This window comes from Anolis carolinensis, unplaced genomic scaffold (assembly GCF_035594765.1).
Source record: "Anolis carolinensis isolate JA03-04 unplaced genomic scaffold, rAnoCar3.1.pri scaffold_14, whole genome shotgun sequence".
NCBI classification, from domain to species: domain Eukaryota; kingdom Metazoa; phylum Chordata; class Lepidosauria; order Squamata; family Dactyloidae; genus Anolis; species Anolis carolinensis.
In genome coordinates this window covers 13,698,692-13,716,960 of record NW_026943825.1, presented here as the reverse complement: position 1 = coordinate 13,716,960, position 18,269 = coordinate 13,698,692, and the positions used below count along the sequence as shown (strand labels likewise).

Below are 18,269 nucleotides of genomic sequence, written 5' to 3'. Positions count from 1 at the left end.
TGATGTTTAATAGGCTTTTCCTTAATCCTTCCTTATTATCCAACATATTCACTTATCCAACATTCTGCCGGCCCGTTTACGTTGGATAAGTGAGACTCTACTGTACATATAAAAGGGTAATGAAATTTCGGCCTAGGACAAAACAACAAAACTACACATTCCAGAAACACTAAACATGGCCGCATAACCCCTCATCCATGCCTCTACGTTCATACAATAAAAAGAAAAGAAAAATAAAGTCCTAATTAGAGGGAGAGGAATAATTGTTTTTATCCAATTGCTGCCCATTAGATGGCTATGCTCTGCACACTTGGTCTCCTAGCAACCCACTCAGCCCAGTGAGTTAGGTCTCACTTAGGCCTCTTCCACACTGCCTATAAAATACAGATTATCTGATCTTAACTGGATTATATGGCAGTGTAGACTCAAGGCCCTTCCACACAGTTATATTACCCATTTATAATGGACTTAATGTAAGGTAAAACCTTTACCCTTTACCTTAACTACCACCAGTTCCTCAATACTTTATTTCCCATACTACCAGACTTCGCCACAGCAAGGCGTGGCCGGGCACAGCTAGTATATATATATATATATATATATATACAGTAGAGTCTCACTTATCCAACGTTCTGGATTATCCAACACATTTTTGTAGTCAATGTTTTCAATATATCATGATATTTTGGTGCTAAATTCGTAAATACAGTAATTACTACATAGCATTATTGAGTATTGAACTATTTTTTCTGCCAAATTTGTTGTCTAACATGATGTTTTGGTGCTTTATTTGTAAAATCATAACCTAATTTGATGTTTAATAGGCTTTTCCTTAATGCCTCCTTATTATCCAACATATTCGCTTATCCAACATTCTGCCGGCCCATTTATGTTGGATAAGTGAGACTCTACTGTATATATTTGCTGGCAAATGTACTGAGCAGTGCCAAAAAGTGCATTCCTAATTTGGCCCAAAAAGTGTGCATTACATTAATAATTAATAATAATTATTCTCCATTAATAACCACTTTGTTCTGTGCGAATTAGGCTTGGTTTCTGTCTGCACAAAGCACATTTACGCTCTTGGATGCTGCAGAAGTCGCTCCTGCCGGTGACTTAAACACCTCTTGCCAATCCCGTCTTTCTGTTATCGTTTCAGATGTGGCCTCTGTGTCGGAGAGCGGGGATTTCGGAGACCCCTCATTGACTCCTTTGGCTTCAGGAATGACGGTGAGGCTTGGTTGCTGGGCGCGGGAGGGCTCTTCTGGGATCCTGGCTGGGAGGATAAACTTCTCCCAGTTCTGGGTTGCTGTGAGTTTTCCGGTCTGTCTGGCCATGTTCCAGAAGCATTCTCTCCTGACCTTTCACCAACATCTATGGCAGGCATCCTCAGAGGTTTCAAGGTCTGTTGGAAACTAGGCAAGTGAGGCTTATATACCTGTGGAATAATGTCCAGGGTGGGAGAAGGAACTCTTGACTGTTGGAGACAAGTGTGAATGTTGCAATTTGTCAGCTCAGTTAACATTGAATAGCCTTGCAGCTTCAAAGCCTGCCTAGGGGGCATCCTTGGGAGGTGTTAGCTGGCAAGAAACAATTAGGACCAGTTGAGAGGTGTTCGCTGGAAAGAAACAATCAGGGCCAGCTAGCCCCCAGTGGCGTAGTGGGTTAAAGCCTTGCGACTTGAAGGTTGGGTTGCTGACCTGAAGGCTGCCAGGTTCGAATCCCACCCAGGGAGAGCGTGGATGAGCTCCCTCTTTCAGCTCTAGCTCCATGCGGGGACATGAGAGAATCCTTCCACAAGGATGGTAAAAACATCAAAACATCCCTGGGCAACGTCCTAGCAGACGGCCAATCCTCTCACACCAGAAGCGCCTTGCAGTTTCTCAAGTCGCTCCTGATACCAAAAAAAGCTAACACCTCCCAACAAAGGATGCCCACAGACAGGCTTTGAAGCTGCAAGGCCATTCAGTGCTAATCAAGCTGGCCAATTGGAACATTCACACTTGCCTCAAACAGAGAAGAGTTATTTCTCCCACCCTGATATATAAACGCCACTTGCCTGGTTTCCAACAGACTTCACAATCTCTGAGGATGCCTGCCATAGATGTGGGCGAAACGCCAGGAGAGAATGCTTCCAGCGTTGAACTCTGGGTCTCCATAACTGGCCAATCAGGGGAGTTTGGTTACCAGTTTTTTAAAAAATTTTTGGATTGTATGTTATGCACTTTTGTTTTTTATTTGTATTATTTTATATTGTTGTATGCTTTTATTTATTATGTGTATTGTACTGTATTGTTTTTTATCAGGTTGCAAACCACTCTGAGTCCCTTGAGGAGACAGGGCGGTATATAAATCAAGTTTTATTATTATTATTATTTTATTATGACACAGCAAACAAGATAGATATGCTGGATTTTGTATCACAAAATCACAAGTCGAACACTTCCCAAGTGTCTAGGACTGTGTGATGTATTTTCAGATGATGCGTGCAGATCCCAGCAGGGTGGCCTTTTGCAGTTGGCAGATCGTGATTTTGTCAATGTCTATTGTTTCCAAATGCTGGCTGGGATCTTTTGGCACGGCACCCAGTGTGCCGATCACCACCGGGACCACCTGCACTGGTTTCTGCCAGAGTCTTTGAAGTTCAATCTTGTGGTCCTGAGAGCGGCTGAGTTTTTCCTGTTATTTTTCGTCAATGCGACTGTCACCTGGGATGGCGACATCAGTGATCCAAACCTTTTTCCTTTCCACAACTGTGATGTCTGGTGTGTTGTGTTCCAGAACTTTGTCAGTCTGGATTCGGAAGTCCCACAGTATCTTTGTGTGCTCATTTTCCAATACTTCTGCAGGTTTGTGATCCCACCAGTTCTTTGCTGCTGGCAGGTGGTACTTGAGGCATAAGTTCCAATGAATCATTTGGGCCACATGGTTGTGCCTCTGTTTGTAGTCTGTCTGTGCGATTTTCTTACAGCAGCTGAGGAGATGATCCATGGTTTTGTCGGTTTCTTTGCACAGTCTGCATTTTGGGTCATCAGCTGATTTTTCGTTCTTGGCCTGAATTGCCTTTGTTCTGATGTCTTGCTCCTGGGCTGCAAGGATCAGGCCTTCTGTCTCCTCCTTCAAGGTCCCATTTTCCAATACTTTTGCAGGTTTGTGATCCCACCAGTTCTTTACTGCTGGCAGGTGGTACTTGAGGCATAAGTTCCAATGGATCATTTGGGCCACATAGTTGTGCCTCTGTTTGTAGTCTGTCTGTGCAATTTTCTTACAGCAGCTGAGGAGATGATCAATGGTTTCGTCGGTTTCCTTGCACAGTCTGCATTTTGGATCACATAGCTGTGCCTCTGTTTGTAGTCTGTCATTATTATTATTATTGTATGACACAGCAAACAAGATAGATATGCTGGATTTCGTTTCGCAAAATCACAAGTCGAACACTTCCCAAGTGTCTAGGACTGTGTGATGTATTTTCGGATGATTATTATATGGCCATACAGCCCGGAAAACTCACAGCAAACCAACGTGAGTCTGTTGTTTACCAAATAATAGAAGAGATATTGTTGCTTGTAGTGGTAAAGCAGCACTGCTGGGTTTCGTGATCCCTACATTTGCTTTATGCAACTGAATATGTACACTATGAATATGAAACCATTACGAGTGCCATAATTACTGATATTCCAATGTGTAGGTGTGCTGGTACGGCTGTACCAGAAGCTCTGACTTTATTTTCTTGTTGCTAATGTTTGCAATCATAGGACAGGCCGCCTGTCAATCATCAAGTTTTGTTCCGCCCCTTGTTCAGGGCTCTGGGAGGGAAGGGGCCATTTTTAAGTCAGTCTCTCTTAAGGAAGCTAAGCTATAGGACGTAGACCAGCTCGTCCCGTAGAAAAGCTTCATATCTCAGTAACATCCGGGGATATAGAACATCCGAGAAAACAGAAACGGAAATTCCAGGGGAAAAGGTCCCAAAGGCTCTGGCTGAGAGCTCACAGCCTCTCAGCCTCACAGCTCCTGAGGGAAACAGCCCTAAAGTTTCTAAAGAAACCTCGGAGAGGGAACAGCACCACAGATCCACGGAACCCCAGCTGAAACATCTGCAAGCCTTGGTTGGTAGGTCCACTCGATACCCAGATGCATTTGGAATCGGTAGTGGGTCCCACAGCAGCTAGGCCCATATGATAGACAGTCTGGGAGAGGTTATAAGAGGGTTTTCACAGTTATCCAAAGCCAATTGCCTGTCCCCTGGGGACAAGACTGAAAGGGCCAACAGTTTATTAAGGAAACCTTGAAGTGTTATTTGACTCCTTGAAGATTTATTATTTGTTCAACAATAAAGACTTTGTTATCTCATTAAAGACTCAATCCTTTTCAGAAAAATCCTCAAGAACCTTTCTTTGAGGCGCCCTGGCTTCCCGCTGGGCATAAAGTATATGTCCTATACAAAAGACAATAGTTACAGGCACAGCGCTTGACAGAATAGTAGGAATGGAATATATGAGTAAGTCACAGAGGAAGGGCTGGATCTCATCTTCCCTCCCCAGCTTAAGGTTTCCTTTCCCTTCCAGGGCGTTGCATCTGAAACAGAGCCAGTGGCAAAGCAGCAGCATCAGCACATCCCATGACTGGCCCAGAAGAACATCTCACTGTCTTGGTGGGCACCTGCTTTTGACACGCATCTACTTCAGAGCAGGATGCAACAGATGCAAGAAGCCAGTGCTCCACGGCAAGCTTAGTGGGGCAGATTTTCATTGGGTTCCAGTTTGGTCTCCCTCAGCTTGATGAATGTCTTGCATGTGCCGCCGTTTTGGATTTGTTTGTTTGTTTGTTGAATCACGAGGGATACGAGGCCCTCAGGCTTTTTCCATTGAGATGTCCATTGAAGCAAAGATGCTGCGGCAAGTTGGTTCTTTTTTTCCCTCTTGATGGTGACCCCCTTTACTAAAGGAGAGGCAAATATGGCTGCCTGACAGTTTCCTGCCAATGGTTGGGAAGATTAAAAGGTGGAAGTCGGTTACCTTTCCCAGGTTTTATGTTTTCACAGAGGAGAGAAAGGAAAGTGTTTTCCTTTTGTGTAAATAAAGTTGTATTATTATTATTTATTGTTTAATGTTCACCACGGTTGCCTGACAGATGGATTTTCAAATTGCACATTTCTGGGTGGAAGATGTAATAATTTAAGTCTTACTACCCAGCATCTATAACAATAAATTCTGACGATTATTCAGACTACAACAATTTCCATGTGAACGAAGATACGGTTTTGAAATTTTGGCCAAGCATTATCCTTGCCCAGGACATAATACTGATAAATACACACAAATGTCTATACTAGACAATGTCAAAGAGATAAACACTATAAAGGTTCAAAACATAAAAAGAGATGTGTATATTAGAGCAACTTGCAAAGGCCACAGAAATAGTCAGTCCTCTCTGACTATAGAGCTATCTTCCTTCTATGTAAAAGGATAAGCAAATACTATAAAGTTTCAAAACATAAGTTGCATTATGTAATTCAGAGCACCATATACATACAATATTACCTGAGAGTTAACAACAATAATGAAAATAATAAGTACAGTCAACTGTAATAATCCACAGTAGTATCTTCCAGACTGTAATAGTCTCCACTATTTAAACATCAATTGAATTTGGCAACCAAAAAAATATAAACACATTCAACCTTTGCAAAATAATATTGGTTAATATATCTTTTAAGACTTCACAGGTTGCCAAAATCAATTGATGTTTAAATAGTGGAGACCATTACAATCTGGAAGATACTACTGTGGATTATAACAGTTGACTGTACTTTTTATTTTCATTATTATTGTTTACTCTCAGGTAATATTGTATGTATATGGTGCTCTGAATTACATAGTGCAACTTATGTTTTGAAACTTTATAGTATTTGCTTATCCTTTTTACATAGAAGGAAGATAGCAATATACTCAGAGAGGCCTGACTATTTCTGTGGCCTTTGCAAGTTGCTCTAATATACACATCTCTTTTTATGTTTTGAACCTTTATAGTGTTTGTTTATCTCTTCAACCAGGACATAATACTGCCAGATTTGCAACCATCCAGCATCTATAACCGCCCTGCAGGGTCTCTTCATATTTGGCACTTTTTTGGTGCAAATGGTAAAATCTACCAAAGTTCAAAGCCAATAATTTTAAGAGTCTACGTGAATATGCTTGTGAATATAATATCATCTGAAAGAGAAAATTTTGCTCTATAAGATTGATATGTTTTTGTTTTGCATTGTGACCATTAAGTATCCATTTACTTGGGTCAAAGTAATAATAATAATAATAATAATAATAATAATAATAATAATAATAATTTTATTTTTATACCCCACTTCCATATCCCCAAAGGGACTTGGGGTGGCTTACCTGGGGCAAAGCCCAAGCAATTACAATAAAACAAAATAAAATACATACAAGACACATGACAACATCTAGTAAAAATGCTTATACAATAACATAGTATGTTATATTGTGTGCATTTATGCATCTTCATGGTCATTCTAGTCACTGCATGGCTATCAGGTGTGGCCGCTATGGCGATGGGGATGCTGGTTTAAATGTGATATATAAAATACAGTAAAGTCTCGCTTATCCAACAAACGGGCCGGCAGAATGTTGGATAAGTGAAAATGTTGGATAATGAGGGATTAAGGAAAAGCCTATTAAACATCAAATTATGGTTATGATTTTACAAATTAAGCACCAAAACATGATTTACAACAAATCAACAGAAACAGCAGTTCAATACACAGTAACGTCATGCAGTACAGTAGAATCTCACTTATCCAACACTCGCTTATCCAACGTATTTTTGTAGTGAATGTTTTCAATACATCGTGATATTTTGGTGCTAAATTCATAAATACAGTAATTACTACATTACTACACTGCGTATTGAACTACTTTTTCTGTCAAATTTGTTGTATAACATGATGTTTTGGTGCTTAATTTGTAAAATCATAACCTAATTTGATGTTCAATAGGCTTTTCCTTAATCCCTCCTTATTATCCAACATATTCACTTATCCAACGTTCTGCCAGCCCGTTTATGTTGGATAAGTGAGACTCTACTGTAATTACTGTATTTATAAATGTAGCACCAGAACATCGCAATGTATTGAAAACATTGACTCCAAAAACATTGACTACTAAAAGGCAGACTTTGTTGGATAATACAGAACGTTGGATAAGTGGAAGTTAGATAAGCAAGACTCTACTTTGATCTGACTAAATGGATACTTAATGGTTGCAATGCAAAACAAAACTATATCAGTCTTGTAGAGCAAAATTTTCTCTTTCAGGTGATATTATTCACAAGCATATTCAGGTAGACTCTTTTTTAATAACTGGCTTTGAATTTTGGTAGATTTTACCATTTGCACCAAAAGTGCCAAATTTGAAGAGATCCTGCAGGGCGGTTATAGATGTTGCTCTATAAGATTGATATGTTTTTGTTTTGCATTGTGACCATTAAGTATCCATTTACTTGGGTCAAAGTAATAATAATAATTTTATTTTTTATACCCCACCTCCATCTCCCCAAAGGGACTTGGGGTGGCTTTGCATTGGTGGTTGTTTGATATTATTACTGTTATATAAACCTTTGTTTTAACTTCTGTTTTATCATCTTCTTGTGTTTTAAACTGTGTATATTGTTTAATGTATTTGTGCTGTTACTTTTGTAACTTTGTGAGCCGCCCCGAGTCCCCACAGGGAGATGGTGGCGGGGTATAAATAAAGTTTTATTATTATTATTATTATTATTATTATTATTATTATTATTATTACCTGGGGCGAAGCCCAAGCAATTACAATAAAACAAAATAAAATACATACAAGACAAAATACATATTCAGTCCAGCGCAAGCATATTGCTTGGCCAAAATTTCAAGTCCGTATCTTTGTTTGCATGGAAATTGTTGCAGTCTGAATATTTGGATGCCCACTTTGAGTCAACTTATTTGACTGGATTTTGCACCCATAAGGTTAACATTAATTTCATTGGAATCGGCAGAAAAAAACTGTACAGGACTTCAATTTACTAGCCATTCTTACACATTTAGTTTCAATTTTATTAGACCCGAAAAATTGCCTTTTAAATGTCATGCACACGCTGACTGACTACCCTTCAGATAAGGGGGTCTCGATCAGCAACTATTGCACTTAAAGACCTCAATTTTTGGGAAACGTAGTTTAACACCTGACTGGCGTTGCAGATAAAATTTGAACTAAATTAGAGAACATGATGGTAGGAACATTTTTTAATTTTAGTCCACTTGGCATGGAATTGACCCTACTTTGTTAAGAGCAGCTTCCCTGTTATGCATCCAGACAAGCTTTCCCTGGACTGTACTATTTGAGCTTTTTGGGGCAGGGAAATCCACAATTCTTCCCGCGATGTGTACATAAGTTAACATGGTCTGACGCCAGGCTTCTCACATCACCATTTTTCTCAGTGGTAACTGATATTGGTGCATTTTAGTGGGAGAAAATGTTCAGTTATATAACCCACCCTATAATTTCAAAATAGTACAGTCCAGTCGTATCGCATGAAGTTTTGCATGCTGAAACGCAGTTTGTGGGGTCTTGCTGCTGAAAATTGGGACAACTGTCTGCCAAAAAAAATATATAGTGAGGATGGTATTGTGAGCAGTGTTGGTGTGCATTACTCAAGAGTTGCAACGTAAACGTTGGACTAAGACTTAATAGAGGTGATGGATGGTCTAAGCTTGCATTGCAGGTTGGTCTCTGTGGCCTCTGGCTTGGATGTGCTTTTCCCACATTGTGACAAATGTTGCCCGATGGGTGTGATGCCAATATGACAGGGAAGACGTTACTGCCAATTCAAGAGCGGTACAATTTTGATTGAAAATTGGGTTTTGAATGGGTGGTGGGTGAGATGGAAGAATGTCCCCATTGGGCCTGTGCCTGAGATTCAATTGTATATTTTTCTGGTTGTCTTCTATATAAAATAAATTTTCTGCATTTGAATTCTGTGTGTAGTCTCAAGGTGATGCTTCCTGTTGACTGCAGAAAAAAATACTCTTTTGCTTTGTTAGAGAGTAACTTTTTAATTGTCTCAGAAGCGACTCGAGAACATACTGCAAGTCACTTCCAGCTCAATAGACATCTTGAGAAATACTGTATATACTCGAGTATAAGCCTAGTTTTTCAGCACTTTTTTTAAGACTGAAAAAGCCCCCTTCGGTTTATACTTGAGTGAGGGTCCTGGTTGGCTTATATTTGGGTCAGCTTATACTCAAGAATATATGGTATATTTATTATTTTTATCTATTATTATTGGTATTATTACATTTATTATTTTTCTCTATTATTGTTGCTACTATTGCATTTATTTTACTCTATTTTTATTATTATTAATAGATTTACTATTTCACCCTGATCTTATTGTTATTTTTATTGCATTTATTGCCCCCCTCGGTTTATACTCGGGTGAGGGTCCTGGTTGGCTTATATTTGGGTCAGCTTATAGTCAAGAATATATGGTACATTTATTATTTTTCTCTATTATTATTGGTATTATTACATTTATTATTTTTCTCTATTATTGTTGCTACTATTACATTTATTTTACTCTATTATTATTATTATTATTATTATTATTATTATTATTATTACAGTAGAGTCTCGCTTATCCAACGTAAACGGGCCGGCAGAACGTTGGATAAGTGAATATGTTGGATAATAAGGAGAGATTAAGGAAAATTTATTTATTTATTTATTTCCATTATTTCTATGCCACCCTTCTCACCCGAAGGGACTCAGGGCAGCTCACAATCTGGCAAATTCAATGCCGGTATACAGTACAAAAATAAAACATAGCAATTAAAACAATCTATTTAGAATAATCCAATAAATACATTTAAAACAGTAGAATAAAAATACTTTATTAATTACTTTATTAAAATACTTTAAAACCCTATTAAACATCAAATTAGGTTATCATTTTACAAATTAAGCACCAAAACATCATGTTATAAAACAAATTTTACAGAAAAAATAGTTCAATACACAGTAAAGCATTACTGTGTATTGAACTATTTTTTCTGTAAAATTTGTAGTAATTACTGTATTTATGAATTTAGCACCAAAATATCATGATATATTGAAAACATTGACTACAAAAATGCGTTGGATAATCCAGAACGTTGGATAAGCGAGTGTTGGATAAGTGAGACTCTACTGTATTACATTTATTATTTCACTCTGATCTTATTGTTATTTTTATTGTATTTATTATATTACTCTATTATTACATTTATTATTTTACTGCCTTTATTATTATTATTATTACATGTATTATTTTACTCTATTATTGTTAAAAGGATACATAAGCACATTTACATTGAAGAAGATGAGAATAATGATTTGATCAGAGTTGGACGGTCTTATCTTAAATTTGAGCTTTATGTAAATATTCAAAAACATTTAACCTCCTGATGCCTCAATTAATGTAATTTTATTGGTATCTGTTTTTATTTCTGAAATTTACCACCCTCGGCTTATACTGGAGTCAATATTTTCCCAGTTTTTGTGGTAAAATTAGGTGCCTCGGCTTATATTCGGGTCGGCTTATACTCGAGTATATAGGTAATCAATCTATTCGCCCCCAAGGAACTGGAAAATTGATGCTTCTCTTTGATGTTTTGTTTTATGCCTGATATAGCAGGTTGTGTTTTTTTATTTAATTTTAGTTGTTAAGTCATAATTTGTTTTTAGACGTTGGATTATCAATTTTTCGTTATTATGGGGGTATTGTTCTGTTTGGGCATTGAATGCTTGCCTTTTTTGAGCTGGTCAAAAACAGGTTGGGAACCACTGGCTTTAAAGCTAACCTTAAAAATTGTGGAAGAAACCCTGAGAACAGAACTCTTGAGTTCTTTATGATATTGTAGCTAGATCTACATACGAGGGTTGAATGAAAAGTAATGCCTCCACCTTCGTAACTCCTCAACAGATGGCAGTACTGGTCTGCGGCAGGTCCTGGCTTGTTCAGTAGACTCTCTGCTACAGTTAGTTCCATTTGGCGGGAAGCCTTAGCATTGAGGGTTCCATACTTCACACTTTAACAACACAACCGTTCAATGCTAAGGCTTCCCCGTCTGCACAGGGTTCCATACTTCACACTTTAACAACACAACCGTCCAATGCTAAGGCTTCCCCGTCTGTGCAGGGTTCCATACTTCGCACTTTAACAACACAACCATTCAATACTAAGGCTTCCCCGTCTGCACAGGGTTCCATACTTGGCGCTTTAACAACACAACCGTTCAATGCTAAGGCTTCCCCGTCTGTGCAGGGTTCCATACTTTGCACTTTAACAACACAACCGTCCAATGCTAAGGCTTCCCTGTCTGCGCAGGGTTCCATACTTTGCACTTTAACAACACAACCGTTCAATGCTAAGGCTTCCCTGTCTGCGCAGGGTTCCATACTTTGCACTTTAACAACACAACCGTTCAATGCTAAGGCTTCCCTGTCTGCGCAGGGTTCCATACTTTGCACTTTAACAACACAACCGTCCAATGCTAAGGCTTCCCCGTCTGTGCAGGGTTCCATACTTCACACTTTAACAACACAACCATTCAATACTAAGGCTTCCCCGTCTGCACAGGGTTCCATACTTGGCGCTTTAACAACACAACCGTTCAATGCTAAGGCTTCCCGCCAAATGGAACTGTAGAGGAGAGTCAGCTGAACAAGCCAGGACCTGCCGCAGACCAGGACTGTCATCTGTTGAGTTACGAACGTGGAGGCATTACTTTTCATTCAACCCTCATAGACAGCAGTAGTGCTAGAGTCTTGTATTCCGATGAAGAATACAAGACTTTGTCTCTGGAAGACAGTCACACTCGGTCACGAGTGATCGCCTGTGATGATTATGATGACCCAGGATTGAGCACCTAACCAGCTCATCCACAGAATGCAGTGTTTTCATGCCCATTTAATGCCACTTTGGATTACAAATCCCAGACAGGTGCCCATCATGGTCATCCCAGCAACATAGCCTCATCCTGGTCCTTCAGTAGGCCTGTTTTTAGGATCTCTTCGGCCTGCTCTGGGCAGACTTCTCGTTCCATGGGGTAGACCATGAAGACGGCATCCTCCCAGAGCGGAAGGGCAGGGTCATCCGGCCGCATGAGTTCAAAACCCAAGAAGCCAAACGTCCGGAGCAGGTCACCTTGAAAATCAATTGTGTTAGATTAGAACAACCAGGCTGTGGCTTAGCTGATTAGTAGCCAGCTGCAATAAATCACTACTACTGGTTCGAAGCCGGCCCAGGTCGGCGTGAGCTCCCAACCGTTTAATAGTCTAGCTTGCTGTTGACCTATGCAGCTGAAAGACAGTTGCATCTGTTGAGTAGGAAATTTAGGTACTGCTTTAGGCGAGGAGGCTAATTTAACTAAAGGTTTCCCCTGACGTTAAGTCCAGTCATGTCTGACTCTGGGGGTTGGTGCTCATCTCCATTTCTAAGCCAAAGAGCCGGCGTTGTCCGTAGACACCTCCAAGGTCATGTAGCCGGCATGACTGCATGGAGCGCCGTTATCTTCCCGCCGGAGTGGTACCTATTGATCTACTCACATTGGCATGTTTTCAAACTGCGAGGTTGGCAGAAGCTGGAGATAACAGCGGCCGCTCACGCCACTCCCGGGGTTTGAACCTGCGACCTTTCAGTCTGCAGCTCAGTTCCTTAATGCACTCTGCCACCAGGGCTCCTTATTACGATACCATAAAACCTTCCAGCAACATGCGGAAGAATGAGGAAGTACTCCATCAAGGACTCGGTGTCACAAGTGGACTGTGAAGCGGCAGCTCTCCCTGTGGCCAGAATCGAGCATACCCTCATGAAGCCGGAAGCTGGGCTGTTAAATTGTCTCTGTGTCTGTCTGTATATGTCGTATGTCTAATGGCATTGAATGTTTGTCAAGGATTTTGACAAAATTGGCTTATTGTGGAAACAAGGATTGGTGGCTTCAGTGGAGACTCTTTTTCGGCATAATAATAGGAGTGAATTCCCTTTCCTAGGAGTAGGTTCCTCTTACTTTCTGTTGTCTCAACCTCATTCTTAGCTAGGAGTCATTTGTAACTCGGAGACTTCCTGTACTTCTTAGAGGAGTCTAACCTGGCAAACCCGACTATGAAACCAAAAGCCCGGGTTCTGGCTTCCTATGCCAATTATGTCAGTTTCTAGTCCTCATGATTCCTCGCCTGTGGAAAAGAAGGAGGAGCAAGTGATTGGAGATCTATGTGGTGTCTCCATTCCCTGCTTTCCTTTCACAAATGAATGGATCTTGGAGCAAATCCGGACGGAACTATCAATAGGAGCCAATGACTAAAGTGGCCATCATACTTTGATCACTTCATGAGACAACTGACTCATTTACGCAGTGTGTTAAAGCACTGAGCTTTAACACTTAGGTTCGAATCGGGAGCGAAGTGAGCATCCGCTGTTAGCCCCAGCTTCTGCCAACCTAGCAGTTCAAAAACATGCCAATGTGAGTAGATCAATAGGTACCGCTCAGGCGGGAAGGTAATGGTGCTCCATGCCGGCCACATAACCTTGGAGGTGTCTACGGACAACGCCAGCTCTTCATCTTAGAAATGAAGATGAGCACCAACCCAGATGATGGGACTTGCAGTACCTTCACTGATACTATGACCCCCACCAACAATGGACTGGGACCAAACTTGGCACAGAGAAGCCTCATGACCAGCTGAACATACTGCAGGGGTTACTGGGAATGGACCTTGGTTTTGGGAGTTATAGTTCACCTGCATCCAGAAAGTACTGAACCCAGCTGACGTCAGATCCGAGCCAAACATGGCACACAGACCCAACTGTGCATACAGGCCTGGTTTGGGGGTGACTGACCTCAGATTGGGGAGTTGTAGTTCACCCTTACTTAGAGAGCCCTGAACCCAGCCGACGACGGATCTGGACTAAACTTGGCACACAGACCCAACATGAACAACTGCAAATACTGTCAGCGTTTGGGGGTGATTGCCCTGGAAATCTGGGAGTTGTAGTTCACCTTTATCCAGAGAGCCCTGAACCCAGCTGACCATGGATCTGGACCAAATTTAAGTGATATTACCTAAAGTCCCAAAACAAACAATGCCTTCTTCTAATAGCCCCGCCACTGCCAGGTCCCCAAGCTAGCAAGAAAAAATTGTGGATCTTAGTCTTAAAAAGCATCCTAACCTCGGTCGCGCCGAGACTTGCTGAAGTTGACAAACACCCGCTCTGCCTCCGTCTTGTCTTCTATGTATTCCAGCGTCGCAGCCAAGCTGGGGAAAGGAAAAAATCAGGTTGTGGATGAGACTGGGTTTCTTAAAGGGCTTCCTTTATACTGTATTTGGGTATCCAATCTCTATCTTTTGGTGCACCCCTTGAACTGCCCCGGCTGAACGCAGTGGAAACATGGGAGTTGTCTTGAACCTTCTCTGCCCAAGAGCGTTGGGTCCTCGGTATAAACTACAACTCCCGAGATTCCATAGCATTGGGACAGTGTGATCCAAGGCCAATTTCCGCTTACCTCTCGCGGCTGTTGAAGTCCAGCACGAGGCGGGGGACGTCGAGGAAAACGGCGTTATCTCGGAGGATGCCGTGCCAATGCGCAATACCTTGGCCGCCCCGTGCAAAATGGAAGTCCAATTGGACCGGCTGTTGAGCGAGACTCTGACAGTCGCTAGCAAAAACGGTGAGATTCCCAGCCTGTTGCAATAACGGGTGAAATTTGGGGAAATTAAGCCATGTTTTGCCAAGGCAGCACTATCGTGCAATTGCGAAATAGCGTGGCAGGAATTGTTCCTGACTACATATCGCCAAAGCAATGCCGTAGCATGATTATTTTTTGACTATGTATCATCAAAGCAACACTATCGTGCAGTTCAGACTTGTGATTGTTTCCAACCAAGTATCACCGAAAGAAGAAAAACGGCACGATTGCGATATAACATGATTGCAGTTTGCTTTGGAGATAAGGCATGATCGTGTAATAGCATCCTCGAGATTGTTTCCAGCCACAACATTGCCAAAGCAGCACCATAATGCAATTGCGGAATAGTCAGATCGCGGTGGTTTCCGAAAGAAAAAAAACGGCACGATTGCGATATGACATGATTGCAGTTTGCTTTGGAGATAAGGCACAATCGTGTAATAGCATCCTCGAGATTGTTTCCAGCCACAAGATTGCTAAAGCAGCACCATAACGTTATTGCGGAATACTGCGATTGCAGTCGTTTCCAAAAGAAGAAAAACTGCACGATTGCGATATAACATGATTCCAGCTCCTGGTCATAATATTACCAAAGCAATGCTATTGTGAAATTCCAGAATAGTGTGATCACAGTTGTGCCTGGCAACGAATTGCTCAAAACAACACCATAGCGCAATTGCAGAATAGTCTGATGGTTTCCGAAAGAAAAAAAACGGCACGATTGCGATATAACAAGATCACAGCTCCTGGTCATAATATTACCAAGGCAATGCTATCGTGAAATTCCAGAATAGTGTGATCACAGTTGGGCCTGGCAACGAATTGGCCAAAACAGTACCATAGCGCAATTGCAGAATAGTCTGATCGCAGTGGTTTCCGAAAGAAGAAAAACAGCACAATTGTGATATAACATGATTGCAGCAACTGGTCATAATATTACCAAGGCAATGCTATTGTGAAATTCCAGAATAGTGTGGTCACAGTTGTGCCTGGCAACGAATTGCCCAAAACAGCACCATAGTGCAATTGCGGAATAGTCTAATCGCAATGGTTTCTGAAAGAAGAAAAACAGCACAATTGTGATATAACATGATTGCCGTTCCTCTTGGTCATAATATTACCAAGGCAATGCTATTGTGAAATTCCAGCATAGTGTGATCACAGTTGTGCCTGGCAACGAATTGGCCAAAGCAGCACCATAGCGCAATTGCAGGACAATGTGATTGCGATTGTTGCTGGCCACATATCGCCAAATGCCGGAGCATATGAGTACATTTGTTTCCAGTTACGTAGCATAATTGTGACTGTTTCTATGATGGTATATTTCCATTTGTGTCAACAACTTGATTCAAGGTGAAAGCCTTGTGCAATAAAGCCCTTTTCCACACCAAGAATAGGAAATTCCCTGCTGTTTTCGTTTTGTGTCTTCCGAACGCCATTTACCTTGTATACTTCCTTGAGGGTACTGCCGTCTCCTTCGTTGGTCCTTCTCCTGTCCGGGCAGCCGCCCTCGAACTCAGGAGCACTGCAGGCAGTAACGGGGCCGACGACTCAAGCTCTCAAGCTGGGCAACGGCGGAGCTTTGGAAGAGGAGGAGAAAAGAGTGGCAACAGCCGCAAAAAAGAGTCGAAGTATGGATACCCAAACCAGTATCAAATAAAACCAATGGGCATGGACTACTCATGGTTAATGGCTTAACCTCATTGGCACCCTAATTTTTGCCATCAGAATGCCCATCACACCTTGATGCTTACTGTAATGAAGTATGAATTTTTGATTTACAGATGTTATGTTTGATTGTGTGTTTGTGTTTTAAAAGGGTAAGTATTGCAGTTATTGCTTCTCTGCACTCAGAGGCTGGTTGCCATGGAGAAGTAGGCGGAGCCAACTGCCGGTTTGTTGAAGAAGTGCAGTGTTTAAAAAAGGGTTTTTAGTCTGTGCTCTGATGAGGCACAGGGAAGATTGATCCTAGGTTGAGGGGATCAAGGGAGACTCAATTGTTCATTTTGAGTCGGATTAAAATAAGTTTGGTGACTTATTTTATGTAGTCTATGTCCTAGTAAGGAACAGATAATCTGTGATCGTATATCACAGGGGTGACTATGGTTTAAAAGTGGCAGAGGGTGAAGATCTAACTACTTTTAAGTTAAAGAAGCAACACTTTAGGGAGTTTGACTCATCTTATTCTAGTATTGTAACTGTTAATGAAAGTGCCTCTAAGTGAGAAACAACCATTGTAACCACTAAGCTCTGTGCCTGAATAAACTTCCTCCAACAACTAAGCCTCTATTGCATATATTATAAACTATAAGTTACGCTACCATCTAAAGAGAAGAAGGGAAAGGAAAAGTAAAAGGTCTCCTCTCTGAGTCTTTGCAAATTGGTGGCAGCGGTGGGATCAAAAGATTCCCCCCTGCCTGAAAGAACCTTAGTAGTTATTAGTCCCTTACAAATTGGTGGCAGTCGTTAATAGCTTCTTTACACTTACCTCTTGTCAAAGGGGGTCATTGCTGCCAAATTGGTGGTGGGAAGGGGGTGCCGGAAAGTAGGGAGAGGGGGCCCAAGGCGGGAGGGAAAAAATTCCTAGTTTGTTCCCCCTTTGGATCCAATGAAAGCCAAGTGTGAGTGTGGATTGCTGGACCTGCAGTGCTGCTTTGGGTCCCTCCTCCCTTGGGCAGCGTGAGTGTGGCCGGCAAGCCCCACGCGCCAGCTAGGTAGCCATAGGGCCCTATTGTGATGCACGGCCCATGTGGGAGGAGTGGGATTGTGACAGCCCCGCCCACTCCTGCCCCACTCACCTGAGTCCAGGTATCTGGATACAGGTTGAATACGATGGGTCTTGAAATGGTCCAACTGGATGGCGGAGAGAGTGGCCTCGTTGCTTTCTGGTGGGCCAGTGTACACAACATTGGCTTATTTAAAATATTGGATTTATATTTCACAAATGGTCCACCTGGAGGGTTGAGAGAGTGTCACCTTTGCCTTCTGATGGGTGAAAGTGTCAGCGTGGGGTCAGGGTGTGAGCTGGGTGGGGGTTTCTCCAAACTCCATCTTCTCCAGCACCCTGATGAACTGGTTGCAATCGTCAGCCACACCAATTCCTCTGTTCAATGTCAGACTCAAACACATCTGTAGTCTGAAGTCCAAACATTTATTCAATATCTATAAACATATTAACAAAGCACAGCAAAAGCCATCACTCTGAGCTGGCATTCTTCTATCGCCTCTTTGCTCAGCAAGCTCCAGCTCAACACATGCAGAGATAAGAAAACACATTCCTCAGTCCGAAGGAAGTTCCCGACCGACCTCCAAGGCCAGAAACACACGCAGAGATAAGAAAACACATTCCTCAGTCCGAAGGAAGTTCCCGACCTCCAAGGCCGGAAACACACGCAGAGATAAGAAAACACATTCCTCAGTCCGAAGGATGTTCCCGACCTCCAAGGCCGGAAACACACGCAGAGATAAGAAAACACATTCCTCAGTCTGAAGGAAGTTC

At 41.7% G+C, this 18,269-nt stretch overlaps 2 protein-coding genes across 2 annotated transcripts in view; one reads left to right on the top strand and one right to left on the bottom strand.

The window, feature by feature from the left end:
* tdrkh (tudor and KH domain containing) overlaps nucleotides 1-9,020 on the top strand; it is a 35,809-nt gene extending 26,789 nt beyond the window's left edge. The window contains exons 13-14 of the mRNA XM_062964732.1: nucleotides 1,160-1,230; nucleotides 4,566-9,020. Of these exons, the coding sequence (XP_062820802.1) occupies nucleotides 1,160-1,230; nucleotides 4,566-4,622 (128 nt within the window). The 3' untranslated portion in view covers nucleotides 4,623-9,020. The remainder of the gene's footprint in view (nucleotides 1-1,159; nucleotides 1,231-4,565) is intronic.
* Nucleotides 9,021-11,976: 2,956 nt separating this feature from the next.
* Nucleotides 11,977-17,439, bottom strand: oaz3 (ornithine decarboxylase antizyme 3). The gene is given in 5 exon segments (NM_001291998.1): nucleotides 11,977-12,231; nucleotides 14,254-14,339; nucleotides 14,588-14,766; nucleotides 16,214-16,350; nucleotides 17,259-17,439. Coding segments are annotated over 5 exon segments (612 nt in total). The 5' UTR covers nucleotides 17,279-17,439; the 3' UTR covers nucleotides 11,977-12,040.
* Nucleotides 17,440-18,269: the final 830 nt, after the last annotated feature.